Source organism: Tympanuchus pallidicinctus, unplaced genomic scaffold, assembly GCF_026119805.1.
Source record: "Tympanuchus pallidicinctus isolate F22 unplaced genomic scaffold, pur_lepc_1.0 scaffold40, whole genome shotgun sequence".
NCBI lineage: Eukaryota > Metazoa > Chordata > Aves > Galliformes > Phasianidae > Tympanuchus > Tympanuchus pallidicinctus.
Window position 1 is genome coordinate 1038521 of NW_026294759.1, and position 15559 is coordinate 1054079.

At 51.0% G+C, this 15559-nt stretch overlaps 2 protein-coding genes across 8 annotated transcripts in view; one reads left to right on the forward strand and one right to left on the reverse strand.

The window, feature by feature from the left end:
- Positions 1–6357, forward strand: part of A2M (alpha-2-macroglobulin) — a 36164-nt gene extending 29807 nt beyond the window's left edge. For 2 of the 5 annotated variants that reach the window (XM_052701759.1, XM_052701757.1), the window contains exons 29-36: positions 185–408; positions 978–1196; positions 1484–1611; positions 1930–2020; positions 2789–2857; positions 5123–5225; positions 5404–5445; positions 5786–6181. In XM_052701759.1, coding sequence (XP_052557719.1) covers positions 185–408; positions 978–1196; positions 1484–1611; positions 1930–2020; positions 2789–2857; positions 5123–5225; positions 5404–5445; positions 5786–5823 — 914 coding nt within the window. In that variant the 3' untranslated portion in view covers positions 5824–6181. The other 3 variants (XM_052701756.1, XM_052701755.1, XM_052701758.1) reach the window with 2 other exon arrangements.
- Positions 6358–10065: 3708 nt separating this feature from the next.
- LOC128089846 (alpha-2-macroglobulin-like) overlaps positions 10066–15559 on the reverse strand; it is a 37555-nt gene continuing 32061 nt past the window's right edge. Inside the window, exons 28-36 of one of the 3 annotated variants that reach the window (XM_052701649.1) lie at positions 15310–15475; positions 14184–14407; positions 13396–13614; positions 12981–13108; positions 12572–12662; positions 11735–11803; positions 11198–11300; positions 10978–11019; positions 10066–10235 (exon numbers count right to left, since the gene is read on the reverse strand). In XM_052701649.1, coding sequence (XP_052557609.1) covers positions 10210–10235; positions 10978–11019; positions 11198–11300; positions 11735–11803; positions 12572–12662; positions 12981–13108; positions 13396–13614; positions 14184–14407; positions 15310–15475 — 1068 coding nt within the window. In that variant the 3' untranslated portion in view covers positions 10066–10209. The other 2 variants (XM_052701648.1, XM_052701647.1) reach the window with 2 other exon arrangements.

Below are 15559 nucleotides of genomic sequence, written 5' to 3' on the forward strand. Positions count from 1 at the left end.
TCTTAGACTAGTTGTAAACACGCATCGAGTGTGGGGCTATCTAACCCTTCCCATTTCATCCTATAGGACAGGTACATGCCAGGGGCTCTCTCCTCCCCACTGGCAGCAGGTCAATAACTCCCTTGCAAGAAACTGCTACTAATTCCTTGCCGTCTTCTCTACATGTACCCTGCCTCCTGTGAAGATGGGTCTGTTCACTGGCAGCGGCCTGGGAAAGAGCCAGAGGCTGATCTCCCGTACTACCGCTATAAAGCTCCCTCTGCTGAAGTGGAGATGACAGCCTATGTGCTCCTTGCTCACCTCACCACGCAGCCAGCACCTTCGCAGGAGGAGCTGTCACTCGCATCTCGTATTGCAAAGTGGATCATTGGTCAGCAGAATCCCAGCGGAGGCTTCTCCTCCACCCAGGTGAGCAGCAGTTTCCCTCCTGTGACCTCCCATATCAATATCAGGAGAGTGCCAGAGTCCAGGGTGGGAGCGCAGTTAAGGTTAAGCCAAGTGGGGACTGTAGCCCCGCAGTATTAGCATCTGCCGCAGCTACCGAGTTCCCGAGAGGCCAAGGCCAGTATGTCAGGTAGCACCGCAGGGAATGACTGATACGTTGATTAATGACCTGGCTTACTTGAGCCAGTGGGTGAGAATGCTGGTGACACAAATGACTCTGCAGTTTGGAGCTCCCGCCATAGTTTGTGTGTGTATGCAGTTGCTGCTTTTCCCCGGGGAGAACAGGTGAAGGCTGCACAGAGCTTCGCCACAGCAAGTTCAGGAACACGTGACTGCTGTGCAGAGGACACGGGAAGAAAATGGGCGCCTGCAAAGGCTGATCTTTCCCTCTCAGCTTCTCGCTTAAGACCAGAGAAAGTGAAGAATGGAGGAGAGGGTGCCTGCTGACAGCAAAGGGCGGGCTGTGGGAGAACAGGATGTGGGATGGTTAAGAGGACTAACCTGTCCATGGGTGTCGGGCCTGGCTCTTGCAGGACACAGTTGTGGCTCTGCAAGCCCTCTCCTTGTACGGAGTTTCCACCTATGCCAAGAGCGGAGCAGCTTCCAAAGTGACCCTACGATCTGGAGGGGACTTCCAGCAAGACTTCCACGTGGATCCCTCAAATCGGCTGCTGCTCCAGCACGTGCCCCTGCCCCAGGTGCCAGGGGAGTACAGCGTAGAGGTGTCTGGCAAGGGATGCGTCTACCTGCAGGTGAGGGTGGTGGGGAAAGTGCCGTCCTGGCTGGGGAGCCCTCTCTCAGGCAGGAGCGAGGGGGAGGGCAGAAGGGGTAAGGGAGAGGGGGAGGAGCGCAAGGGAAAGCTCCGGGAGAAGCCGGAGAGGAGCAGAGTTGCGTGGAGAACGGAGCGACAGTGAAAGAGGGAAAGAGCCATGAGTGCTGGGGAGCTGTGAGAGTGGGGAAGGGGGAGAGCCGGGCAGGCAGACGATGATCTCTTTCAAGCGTTGAGCATGCACACACACAGCTGCTGGCTCTCCCGTAGACAAGCCTGAGGTACAACGTGCAGCCCAAGCAGGAGAGCGCGCCCTTCCTGCTGCATGTACACACGAGACCAGAGACGTGTGAGGACTCCAAGGCTCACAAGGTCTTTGACATAGGCATAAACGTCAGGTAAGTCTGTGTTTGGTTTGAGCCCTCCTGAGTAGCCGAGGGAGGGTCTGGAAGGGATGGAGCAGCCACCTGGACTGGAGAAGTGGGCTGGAAGCAGCCGGGCTGGGAGGAGAGGCTGTGGAGGCAAGAGATGTCCTGTGGGGATAAGCTGTGCAGGGAGCAAAGCGCTGGGCTACTGAGGGGCGGCACAGGTGACTAGGCTGGAGAAGAAGGTGCTGGATTGACGGGAAGTGGTGAGGTGTCAAGTGTCACAGAAAAAGTGGAAGTGCCCCAGCTTTGACGTGGCATGCCCTGTATCTCTGTGGCTTGATTCCTTAGTTACGTGGGTGAGCGCAGTGTCTCCAACATGGTGATTATCGATGTGAAAATGCTGTCGGGATTCATCCCTGTCAAGTCCTCAGTGAGGAAGGTAGGAACCCACGTGAATTGTTTGTCTGAGGATATCTGCCCCTTTTGTTTTATCACCTGGGCCGCATTCAGTTTCTCCTTTATTTTTAAGACATGTTCCAGGTGTCTGTGGCTTACTAGGGGGCTCTAGGATTGACATCGTCTTGATCCTGCATTGTCATCTACACACATGATGTGTGTACAGTACTTTTCTTTCCACACCTGGCTGGAAGCCAGTACTGCGTGGTCCATCTGTGTAAAACAGACTATGTTTGTTTTTTTCTCTTTGGACAGGTGATGGGTTATCTCTGAGTTCAGATACCTTGCTGAAAACATTGTCCGTGTGTATCACATTCAAAAGCAATACTGGTTTCTTTTTCCTTCCGCTGATCTTACCATATAGTTTATAGCTTGTCTTGTAATTGTTTAAGGCTCAGGTCCCTTTGTGAGGTGTTGAGCAAGTGTGTTGCCCTGGAAAAGAGCAGAGATTATAAGATACTGCAGAACTAGCAAGCCTAAAAGAATGCATTGTCATTGAATCCTCTCTTTGCTGTGTTTGGACCAGTGATCAGTCCCTGCCGGAGCTGCTCAGTATTTAATCTGCCAGGATGGTGAAGGGGAGACCTGGGGACCATTAATGGCTAATGGGAGTCAGTTCCACAACGCAGGCCTAGTCACTGCTGTCAGTACTCCTAGTGCTTTATCCGTAGTGCGTTCCGTCCATGGGGCAGTGAAAACGGCACAGGGGGACCACCCTCAATTCAATAACAATTTGGTCTTCTTTCTTCAGCTGGCACACCACCAAGTCATTGAGCGTACAGAGTTCAGTACCAACCATGTCTTAGTCTATCTGGAAAAGGTGAGTCTCCGTTTGGGGCTAGAGTGGGAAAGAAAAATACAAGCCTCGGGGACATTTGGCCACCCAAGGCAAAATTCACGGGTCTCAAAACTGGATCTGATAAAAGTAGGAATGAACTGACTTTTGCTGACCTCAGAATTTACTGGTGCCTTCACAGAATCACAGAATCACAGAATCACCTGGGTTGGAAGGGACCTCAAGGATCATGTAGTTCCAACCCCCCTGCCTAGCAGGGCCACCAAACATCCACATTCAGATCAGGTTGCCCAGGACCCCGTCCAACCTGGCCTTGAACACATCCAAGGATGGGGCATCCACAACCTCCCTGGGCAGCCCGTTCCAGGGCCTAACCACTCTCCTTGTGAAGAACTTCCCCCTAACATCCAACCTAAATCTTTCCTCCTTCAACTTTGATCCATTTCCCCTAGTCCTGCTGTTGTCAGCCCTTCTGAAGAGTTTACTCCCCTCCTGGGTGTAGGTTCCCTTCAGGTATTGATAGGCTGCAATGAGGTCGCCCCGCAGCCTTCTCTTCTCCAGGCTGAACAAGCCCAACTCCCTCAGCCTGTCCTCATAGGGGAGGTGCTCCAGCCCCCTGATCATCTTAGTCGCCCTCCTCTGGACCCTTTCCAAGATCTCTATGTCTTTCTTGTACTGAGGGCTCCACACCTGGACACAGTACTCCAGGTGGGGCCTCACAAGAGCCGAGTAGAGAGGGACAATCACCTCCCTCTCCCTGCTGACCACCCCTCTCCTGATGGAGCCCAGGATCCCATTTGCCTTTCGAGCTGCCAGAGCGCACTGCTGGCTCATGTTAAGTCTCTCGTCCATCAGGACCCCCAGGTCCTTCTCTGCCGAGCTGCTCTCAAGGACCACTCCTCCCAGCCTGTACGGGTGCCTGGGGTTCTTCCGGCCCAAATGCAAAACCTTGCACTTTGCCGTGTTGAACCTCATTAGGTTCACCCGAGCCCAGCCCTCAAGCCTGTCGAGGTCCCTCTGAATGGCATCCCTTCCTTCCGCCGTATCAACCGCACCACTCAGCTTGGTGTCGTCAGCAAACTTGCTGAGGGTGCACTCAATTCCCTCATCGATGTCATTAATAAAGATGTTAAAGAGCACCGGTCCCAAGACAGACCCTTGGGGGACACCACTTGTTACCGGCCTCCACCTGGACATAGAGCCATTGACCACCACCCTCTGTCTGCGGCCTTTCAACCAATTGTTTATCCATCGGGTCGTCCACCCATCAAATCCACTTCCCTCCAATTTGGAGATGAGGATGTGGTGGGGGACCATGTCAAAGGCCTTGCTCAGGTCCAGGTAAATGACATCGGTCGCCTTCCCTTCGTCCACCAATGCCGTCACTCCATCATAGAAGGCCACAAGATTAGTCAGGCATGACCTTCCCTTGGTGAAGCCGTGCTGGCTGTCTCGGATCACATGCTCATTCTTTATGTGATCGAGCATGTTGTCCAGGAGGATCTGTTCCATCATCTTCCCAGGCACGGAGGTGAGACTCACCGGCCTGTAGTTCCCCGGGTCCTCCCTGCTCCCCTTCTTGTATATGGGAGTGACGTGACCCTTCCTCCAGTCATCCGGGACCTCACCTGACAGCCACGACTTCTCAAATATGATGGAGAGCGGCTCGGCAACCACCTCAGCCAGCTCCTTCAGGACCCTGGGATGCACGCCATCTGGCCCCATAGACTTGTACACATTCAGTCTAAGGAGGTACTCTCGGACTTGCTCTGCCCTTACAGTAGGGAGGGATTTACCTCCTTGGTCCCCACATAGAGGTTTGGGGATGCAGGGTTCATGGACGTGAAGAAGACTAGAATCCTGGCCACCAGTGAAGACCGAGGTGAAGAACTCATTCAGCACCTCAGCTTTCTCTTCATCTGTTGAAGCCAGTTCTCCTTTTAAATTTACCAAAGTAGGTACGCCCGTTTTGGCCTGTCTCTTCTGGCCAATGTACCTGTAGAAGGTCCTCACAGCCCTCAGCAGGTTTTCCCTCTGGGCCTGCATACGGATCAGCCTACACCTGCCCACCAGACATGAGCTCCCCCAGTGTGGGGAAAGGCCCTGGGGTTTCCCCTTGTCCCTCAGCCAGGCCTGCTGAGGGACACGCTCACACACACATGCACTCCCAGTGCCCAGGGCACTGCTGGCAGCAAGAGCACTAGTAGGAAGAGTTCAGTGAGGGGACAGCAGGAGAGCCCAGGGCAGACAGAAAGCAGACACTGATCCTCCATCACTTCCTTTTCCCAGCTGAGCAACGTGACCTTGAGCTTCTCCTTCACGGTGGAGCAGGACATCCCTGTGCAGGGCCTGAAGCCAGCTCAGGTGAAGGTGTATGATTACTATGAGACAGGTAAGTGTGGGGCTGAGGGTGTCCCGGTGAGTGACTGTGGGGAGCTGGACTCATGGAGGTGTCTGGGAGCAATGGAAACCCACAGCTGTTCCTGCATTGTCCCTCTGCTTGTCCCTCTGCATTCCTGGGAGAGGGACCTCTGACAGCCCTGCTCTCTCTCTTCCCTTCTGTTTTTCAGATGAGTTTGCCATACAGGAGTACGGTGCTCCCTGCACCACAGGTAGGGTACCTAGGAGCAAATAACCTATTGCAAATTATTTTGAATGGAAGTCTTTTGCAAACCTTAGGCTTCCTTTGCCTATAACAAGTCTCTGAGCTTGTCTTTACCATGCCTACAGCAGGCTTGAGTCATACCGTAGTACAGAGGGGGAAAATAATGCTGGGCACCCCGTGTTATATTTCATTTTATTCACTGAGACCGTGAATCTCAGTGCTATCGCCTTAAGTCAGACAGAGGCACTTGTCTTTTCCTGTGTGTGTTTCACATTGTACAAATGAGACCAAAGTCTTCCTTGGGACAGAGCACCATGCTCAACCTCTGCGTATCTACCTTTTTCAAGGCCACTTTCACCATGCTGCAGATACAGAAGTGCATTGAGGAATTGTCTCCCAGCCACCTTGGTGAAATGTTCACATGTCTTCAGTGAATTTCAAGCTTGGCCCTGGGTTCTTTTTTCCGATCCTGTGGGAAATCCATGTGCCACAAGGCAACATTTACTCTGATAGCTCATGCCTCTCCTTCCTTCTCTGTAGTATGGATATAATGAACATGTCCAGCCATTCCCAATATGTTGTCCTTCTGCAACGTGGCAATTTTAGGTGTTGTAGGTTCACAGATTTTAACAGGGTTTAAGCTGACATGGCACAAGAGGGGCTACCACAGAATGCGGAGAAGTCGTCTGGGGTTCTGGTTATTGCTTCACCAGGAATTCTCTCTCACTCTGTCCTTTCCCCACCTCCAGCCAAAGCTGAACAGGGAAATGCCTGAAGAATACATCTGTGCCCTGATGGATCAGCTGACTTGTTTCTGCCCTTAGTAGTCTTCCTTACCTAGTCCTCTACAATGTTACATGTAACCAACACCAAAAGCAAAGCAATACAATAAAAATAAATAAAGTCTTGATCCTCCCCATCTGCCTCTGGCCTTATTTTTTTGTTAGCATTTCTCGTGTCTCTTCTCATCCACACTGCAGCAAAGTGCTCTGAGATTTAGATAGAGCCGTCCATGCCAACGCGGTGTTTGGCAAGTCCTTGGGAATACCAGAAGGTAGGCAGCTTTTGGCAGGGAGGAGGCGTGTTGTCACGCTTGCCGGTTCTCTAGGAGGAATGGGAATTCTGCCTGAGCCATTATGCAGCATCTCCCTGCCTATAAATGCAGGTGTTTTCTGTGATATAATTAATTGCTGGACATAAGCCTCTCTCCATATTCCTCCTCTCATTCCACAGTGAAATGGGTTCTGTGCAACAGGAGGACAGCGTAAAACTTGTTCATTCTGGTTTTTCAGAGCAGACCAGAGAGAAATGGAAGGAAGACCTGCGAAGGAAAGTCTGGTTCTGAAGACATTGTCTGCTGGTTTCTAAACAGCTGAAGTGAAAGCAGAGAGGAACTGCAAACTTAACAGCATCGTTATTTGGAATTACAATCAAGCGCTACATGATGGGAATAACCAGGTTAGGGAATGACCTGCTGGAAAGGAGAAGGACCTAGCTGTTCCAGTAAGGCCTCTGATTACAGAGCCCAGAACAGAACACCGTCCTCCAGATATGGCCTCACCAGGGCATAGCAGTGGGGGAGGAGAACCTCCCTCAACTTGCTAGCCACTCCAGGGACTGTAGTGGACAGCCGTGATTTTTGAAATGTGATGGAGAGCGGCTCGGCAACCAAATCAGCCATCTCTTTCCAAGGGGATCCCATCAGCAGTTCCTTGAGCAGCTGGAAGTTTGCTCTCCTAAAGCACCGGGCCCTAACTCTACTTTTTGCCAAGCCCACATTCTTCAAGATCACAAACTCCACCAGGGTATGATCACTACAGCCCAGGTGGCCAAATTCTGACCACTTTAATAGTAAAGACTGGGCACACCTTCCAGCTTTCTCTATGGTAGAAAATCACTATCCGAATTTTCTGAGATTTTTAAGATACTGTCTAATCAATAGAAAAAAGTTTCTCTTCCCTGGCTTAGAAACCATGCATTTTTTGAATTGTTCTCTGATTGGTACTTATCCAAGTCTCTAATCCAACCTCTTCTAAGTCATGTGTTTAGCTTACAATATCAAACAGATTTGCATCTCCAGTACAGTTTCTAATTACAGAATCACTGAACCTCACCAGGGCATAGTAGTGGAGAGGAGAACCTCCCTCAACTTGCTAGCCACTCTCTCCTTATTGCACACCAGCATACCATCAGCCTTTTTAGGGCACACTGCTGGCTCATAGAGTCATAGAATGGCCTGGGTTGAAAAGGACCACAATGACCATGTACTTTCAACCCCTGCTATGTGCAGGGTCACCAACCACCAGACCAGGCTGCCGTGAGCCACATCCAGCCTGGCCTTTAATGCCTCCAGGGATGGGGCATCCACAGCCTCCTTGGGCAACCTGTTCCAGCGTGTCACCACACTCTGAGTGAAAAACTTCTTTCTAATATCTAACCTAAACCTAGAGTCATAGAATGGCCTGGGTCAGTCCTCTGATCATCTTAGTGGCCCTCCTCTGGACCTGCTCTAAGTGCTCCAGTCCTTCCTGTACTGGGGACTCCATGTCTGGATGCAGTACTCCAGATGAGGTCTCACAAGAACATGGTTATTCCTACCCAGATGTAGATTCCTCATAAGATTCCTCTTAGCCCAACTCATGAGTCTGTCCAGGTCTTGTTGAATGGCAGCACATCCTTCTGGTATGTCAGCCACTTCTCCCAACTTTGCATTGCCAGCAAATCCATACGGTTCAGTGATTCTGTAATTAGAAACTTGTGGTCCTTTTCAACCCAGGCCATTCTATGACTCTATGAGCCAGCAGGTCCAGAGGAGGGCCACTAAGATGATCAGAAGACTGTATAACTTCTCCTATGAGGAAAGGTTGAGGGAACTGGGCTTGTTTAGCTTGGAGAAGAGAAGGTGCCAGGGAGACCTCATTGTGGCCTTCCAATATTTGAAGGGAGTGTAGGCACAGGGGGAGGAATGGCTTTTTACAAAGGTGGATAATGATAGGACAAGGGGGAATGGTCTTAAACTGAGACAGGGGAGGTTTAGAGCAGGTCCAGAGGAGGGCCACTAAGATGATCAGAGGACTGACCCAGGCCATTCTATGACTCTAGGTTTAGGTTAGATATTAGAAAGAAGTTTTTCACTCAGAGTGTGGTGACACGCTGGAACAGGTTGCCCAAGGAGGCTGTGGATGCCCCATCCCTGGAGGCATTAAAGGCCAGGCTGGATGTGGCTCACGGCAGCCTGGTCTGGTGGTTGGTGACCCTGCACATAGCAGGGGTTGAAAGTACATGGTCATTGTGGTCCTTTTCAACCCAGGCCATTCTATGACTCTATGAGCCAGCAGTGTGCCCTAAAAAGGCTGATGGTATGCTGGTGTGCAATAAGGAGAGAGTGGCTAGCAAGTTGAGGGAGGTTCTCCTCTCCACTACTATGCCCTGGTGAGGTTCAGTGATTCTGTAATTAGAAACTGTACTGGAGATGCAAATCTGTTTGATATTGTAAGCTAAACACATGACTTAGAAGAGGTTGGATTAGAGACTTGGATAAGTACCAATCAGAGAACAATTCAAAAAATGCATGGTTTCTAAGCCAGGGAAGAGAAACTTTTTTCTATTGATTAGACAGTATCTTAAAAATCTCAGAAAATTCGGATAGTGATTTTCTACCATAGAGAAAGCTGGAAGGTGTGCCCAGTCTTTACTATTAAAGTGGTCAGAATTTGGCCACCTGGGCTGTAGTGATCATACCCTGGTGGAGTTTGTGATCTTGAAGAATGTGGGCTTGGCAAAAAGTAGAGTTAGGGCCCGGTGCTTTAGGAGAGCAAACTTCCAGCTGCTCAAGGAACTGCTGATGGGATCCCCTTGGAAAGAGATGGCTGATTTGGTTGCCGAGCCGCTCTCCATCACATTTCAAAAATCACGGCTGTCCACTACAGTCCCTGGAGTGGCTAGCAAGTTGAGGGAGGTTCTCCTCCCCCACTGCTATGCCCTGGTGAGGCCATATCTGGAGGACGGTGTTCTGTTCTGGGCTCTGTAATCAGAGGCCTTACTGGAACAGCTAGGTCCTTCTCCTTTCCAGCAGGTCATTCCCTAACCTGGTTATTCCCATCATGTAGCGCTTGATTGTAATTCCAAATAACGATGCTGTTAAGTTTGCAGTTCCTCTCTGCTTTCACTTCAGCTGTTTAGAAACCAGCAGACAATGTCTTCAGAACCAGACTTTCCTTCGCAGGTCTTCCTTCCATTTCTCTCTGGTCTGCTCTGAAAAACCAGAATGAACAAGTTTTACGCTGTCCTCCTGTTGCACAGAACCCATTTCACTGTGGAATGAGAGGAGGAATATGGAGAGAGGCTTATGTCCAGCAATTAATTATATCACAGAAAACACCTGCATTTATAGGCAGGGAGATGCTGCATAATGGCTCAGGCAGAATTCCCATTCCTCCTAGAGAACCGGCAAGCGTGACAACACGCCTCCTCCCTGCCAAAAGCTGCCTACCTTCTGGTATTCCCAAGGACTTGCCAAACACCGCGTTGGCATGGACGGCTCTATCTAAATCTCAGAGCACTTTGCTGCAGTGTGGATGAGAAGAGACACGAGAAATGCTAACAAAAAAATAAGGCCAGAGGCAGATGGGGAGGATCAAGACTTTATTTATTTTTATTGTATTGCTTTGCTTTTGGTGTTGGTTACATGTAACATTGTAGAGGACTAGGTAAGGAAGACTACTAAGGGCAGAAACAAGTCAGCTGATCCATCAGGGCACAGATGTATTCTTCAGGCATTTCCCTGTTCAGCTTTGGCTGGAGGTGGGGAAAGGACAGAGTGAGAGAGAATTCCTGGTGAAGCAATAACCAGAACCCCAGACGACTTCTCCGCATTCTGTGGTAGCCCCTCTTGTGCCATGTCAGCTTAAACCCTGTTAAAATCTGTGAACCTACAACACCTAAAATTGCCACGTTGCAGAAGGACAACATATTGGGAATGGCTGGACATGTTCATTATATCCATACTACAGAGAAGGAAGGAGAGGCATGAGCTATCAGAGTAAATGTTGCCTTGTGGCACATGGATTTCCCACAGGATCGGAAAAAAGAACCCAGGGCCAAGCTTGAAATTCACTGAAGACATGTGAACATTTCACCAAGGTGGCTGGGAGACAATTCCTCAATGCACTTCTGTATCTGCAGCATGGTGAAAGTGGCCTTGAAAAAGGTAGATACGCAGAGGTTGAGCATGGTGCTCTGTCCCAAGGAAGACTTTGGTCTCATTTGTACAATGTGAAACACACACAGGAAAAGACAAGTGCCTCTGTCTGACTTAAGGCGATAGCACTGAGATTCACGGTCTCAGTGAATAAAATGAAATATAACACGGGGTGCCCAGCATTATTTTCCCCCTCTGTACTACGGTATGACTCAAGCCTGCTGTAGGCATGGTAAAGACAAGCTCAGAGACTTGTTATAGGCAAAGGAAGCCTAAGGTTTGCAAAAGACTTCCATTCAAAATAATTTGCAATAGGTTATTTGCTCCTAGGTACCCTACCTGTGGTGCAGGGAGCACCGTACTCCTGTATGGCAAACTCATCTGAAAAACAGAAGGGAAGAGAGAGAGCAGGGCTGTCAGAGGTCCCTCTCCCAGGAATGCAGAGGGACAAGCAGAGGGACAATGCAGGAACAGCTGTGGGTTTCCATTGCTCCCAGACACCTCCATGAGTCCAGCTCCCCACAGTCACTCACCGGGACACCCTCAGCCCCACACTTACCTGTCTCATAGTAATCATACACCTTCACCTGAGCTGGCTTCAGGCCCTGCACAGGGATGTCCTGCTCCACCGTGAAGGAGAAGCTCAAGGTCACGTTGCTCAGCTGGGAAAAGGAAGTGATGGAGGATCAGTGTCTGCTTTCTGTCTGCCCTGGGCTCTCCTGCTGTCCCCTCACTGAACTCTTCCTACTAGTGCTCTTGCTGCCAGCAGTGCCCTGGGCACTGGGAGTGCATGTGTGTGTGAGCGTGTCCCTCAGCAGGCCTGGCTGAGGGACAAGGGGAAACCCCAGGGCCTTTCCCCACACTGGGGGAGCTCATGTCTGGTGGGCAGGTGTAGGCTGATCCGTATGCAGGCCCAGAGGGAAAACCTGCTGAGGGCTGTGAGGAAGGCACCAGTAAATTCTGAGGTCAGCAAAAGTCAGTTCATTCCTACTTTTATCAGATCCAGTTTTGAGACCCGTGAATTTTGCCTTGGGTGGCCAAATGTCCCCGAGGCTTGTATTTTTCTTTCCCACTCTAGCCCCAAACGGAGACTCACCTTTTCCAGATAGACTAAGACATGGTTGGTACTGAACTCTGTACGCTCAATGACTTGGTGGTGTGCCAGCTGAAGAAAGAAGACCAAATTGTTATTGAATTGAGGGTGGTCCCCCTGTGCCGTTTTCACTGCCCCATGGACGGAACGCACTACGGATAAAGCACTAGGAGTACTGACAGCAGTGACTAGGCCTGCGTTGTGGAACTGACTCCCATTAGCCATTAATGGTCCCCAGGTCTCCCCTTCACCATCCTGGCAGATTAAATACTGAGCAGCTCCGGCAGGGACTGATCACTGGTCCAAACACAGCAAAGAGAGGATTCAATGACAATGCATTCTTTTAGGCTTGCTAGTTCTGCAGTATCTTATAATCTCTGCTCTTTTCCAGGGCAACACACTTGCTCAACACCTCACAAAGGGACCTGAGCCTTAAACAATTACAAGACAAGCTATAAACTATATGGTAAGATCAGCGGAAGGAAAAAGAAACCAGTATTGCTTTTGAATGTGATACACACGGACAATGTTTTCAGCAAGGTATCTGAACTCAGAGATAACCCATCACCTGTCCAAAGAGAAAAAAACAAACATAGTCTGTTTTACACAGATGGACCACGCAGTACTGGCTTCCAGCCAGGTGTGGAAAGAAAAGTACTGTACACACATCATGTGTGTAGATGACAATGCAGGATCAAGACGATGTCAATCCTAGAGCCCCCTAGTAAGCCACAGACACCTGGAACATGTCTTAAAAATAAAGGAGAAACTGAATGCGGCCCAGGTGATAAAACAAAAGGGGCAGATATCCTCAGACAAACAATTCACGTGGGTTCCTACCTTCCTCACTGAGGACTTGACAGGGATGAATCCCGACAGCATTTTCACATCGATAATCACCATGTTGGAGACACTGCGCTCACCCACGTAACTAAGGAATCAAGCCACAGAGATACAGGGCATGCCACGTCAAAGCTGGGGCACTTCCACTTTTTCTGTGACACTTGACACCTCACCACTTCCCGTCAATCCAGCACCTTCTTCTCCAGCCTAGTCACCTGTGCCGCCCCTCAGTAGCCCAGCGCTTTGCTCCCTGCACAGCTTATCCCCACAGGACATCTCTTGCCTCCACAGCCTCTCCTCCCAGCCCGGCTGCTTCCAGCCCACTTCTCCAGTCCAGGTGGCTGCTCCATCCCTTCCAGACCCTCCCTCGGCTACTCAGGAGGGCTCAAACCAAACACAGACTTACCTGACGTTTATGCCTATGTCAAAGACCTTGTGAGCCTTGGAGTCCTCACACGTCTCTGGTCTCGTGTGTACATGCAGCAGGAAGGGCGCGCTCTCCTGCTTGGGCTGCACGTTGTACCTCAGGCTTGTCTACGGGAGAGCCAGCAGCTGTGTGTGTGCATGCTCAACGCTTGAAAGAGATCATCGTCTGCCTGCCCGGCTCTCCCCCTTCCCCACTCTCACAGCTCCCCAGCACTCATGGCTCTTTCCCTCTTTCACTGTCGCTCCGTTCTCCACGCAACTCTGCTCCTCTCCGGCTTCTCCCGGAGCTTTCCCTTGCGCTCCTCCCCCTCTCCCTTACCCCTTCTGCCCTCCCCCTCGCTCCTGCCTGAGAGAGGGCTCCCCAGCCAGGACGGCACTTTCCCCACCACCCTCACCTGCAGGTAGACGCATCCCTTGCCAGACACCTCTACGCTGTACTCCCCTGGCACCTGGGGCAGGGGCACGTGCTGGAGCAGCAGCCGATTTGAGGGATCCACGTGGAAGTCTTGCTGGAAGTCCCCTCCAGATCGTAGGGTCACTTTGGAAGCTGCTCCGCTCTTGGCATAGGTGGAAACTCCGTACAAGGAGAGGGCTTGCAGAGCCACAACTGTGTCCTGCAAGAGCCAGGCCCGACACCCATGGACAGGTTAGTCCTCTTAACCATCCCACATCCTGTTCTCCCACAGCCCGCCCTTTGCTGTCAGCAGGCACCCTCTCCTCCATTCTTCACTTTCTCTGGTCTTAAGCGAGAAGCTGAGAGGGAAAGATCAGCCTTTGCAGGCGCCCATTTTCTTCCCGTGTCCTCTGCACAGCAGTCACGTGTTCCTGAACTTGCTGTGGCGAAGCTCTGTGCAGCCTTCACCTGTTCTCCCCGGGGAAAAGCAGCAACTGCATACACACACAAACTATGGCGGGAGCTCCAAACTGCAGAGTCATTTGTGTCACCAGCATTCTCACCCACTGGCTCAAGTAAGCCAGGTCATTAATCAACGTATCAGTCATTCCCTGCGGTGCTACCTGACATACTGGCCTTGGCCTCTCGGGAACTCGGTAGCTGCGGCAGATGCTAATACTGCGGGGCTACAGTCCCCACTTGGCTTAACCTTAACTGCGCTCCCACCCTGGACTCTGGCACTCTCCTGATATTGATATGGGAGGTCACAGGAGGGAAACTGCTGCTCACCTGGGTGGAGGAGAAGCCTCCGCTGGGATTCTGCTGACCAATGATCCACTTTGCAATACGAGATGCGAGTGACAGCTCCTCCTGCGAAGGTGCTGGCTGCGTGGTGAGGTGAGCAAGGAGCACATAGGCTGTCATCTCCACTTCAGCAGAGGGAGCTTTATAGCGGTAGTACGGGAGATCAGCCTCTGGCTCTTTCCCAGGCCGCTGCCAGTGAACAGACCCATCTTCACAGGAGGCAGGGTACATGTAGAGAAGACGGCAAGGAATTAGTAGCAGTTTCTTGCAAGGGAGTTATTGACCTGCTGCCAGTGGGGAGGAGAGAGCCCCTGGCATGTACCTGTCCTATAGGATGAAATGGGAAGGGTTAGATAGCCCCACACTCGATGCGTGTTTACAACTAGTCTAAGAGTGCCAAGGTTCCTGGGCCTGGATGCCACTTTCACTTAAACTCCAGATTGACAGACACATTTACACGTTTGGACACCTAAAGGAGGCAGAGACCTAAGAAGAACACCAGGCTGGCACACTGCCCCGTTTTGAGAAGTGGTACTTCCTTCGCAACGCTGCTGGACAACATTTGGGCAAACGGACCATCCAGGCTGACTTTACCAGAAAGGTTCTGAGTCTTGACACAGTTTCCTGGAAGACTCAGTGCTTATGCTAGGACCTCTGAAATGACCCATTCTGTCTCAGCACTTCCATCTCTTCTCTGATGTATCATCCCTCACGCTGTGAGGGGTAAGCTTTGTTCTGTGTTGAGCGTGTCTGCTGGAAGGAAGGAGCGGCTATAAACATTGCTAAGCCTTTGTTAAAGCAGTGCCTGCGATGACAGGAGGAGTAGACTGACATGAGGCATTAGCAGAGCCACCCTTTTGTTCATCACCAACGGGAATGGTGAGGGGTGCCTCCAGACAAATCCCTCAGAACAGAGGGGTAGGACGGGGCACCCACGATGAGCCGTCAAAAACACAACCACACTGCACAAGCATTTCCTCTCCCTACAGCTTTCCCCATCCACAGAAGCCGTTCCGTGCTCCCATTTCCCCACCAACAAAAGCCATTTTATCAGAGGTAGAGGTAAGATCTGTGGGATGGAAGAAAGCAATGTCCCACCAAGAGCTCTCACCCTTTTGGACGGCTTCCTTTTCAAGTGAGCCAAGGAACGCCTTCCTCTTCTCCTCCTTCCCTGCCAGGGCAAAGGCATATGCCAGCAGTGCCTTGGTGTACACGTGGTTTTCTTCCCCATTTCCTGCCGTTTCCAGGCAGAACAGAGCATTGCGCACCACCGAGTGCTGGGGAGATGGAGACACTAAGACCAGGCAGCAAGACGTCATACTGAAGTCCATCTTAGAACAACGGGAACTGTATGGTACCCA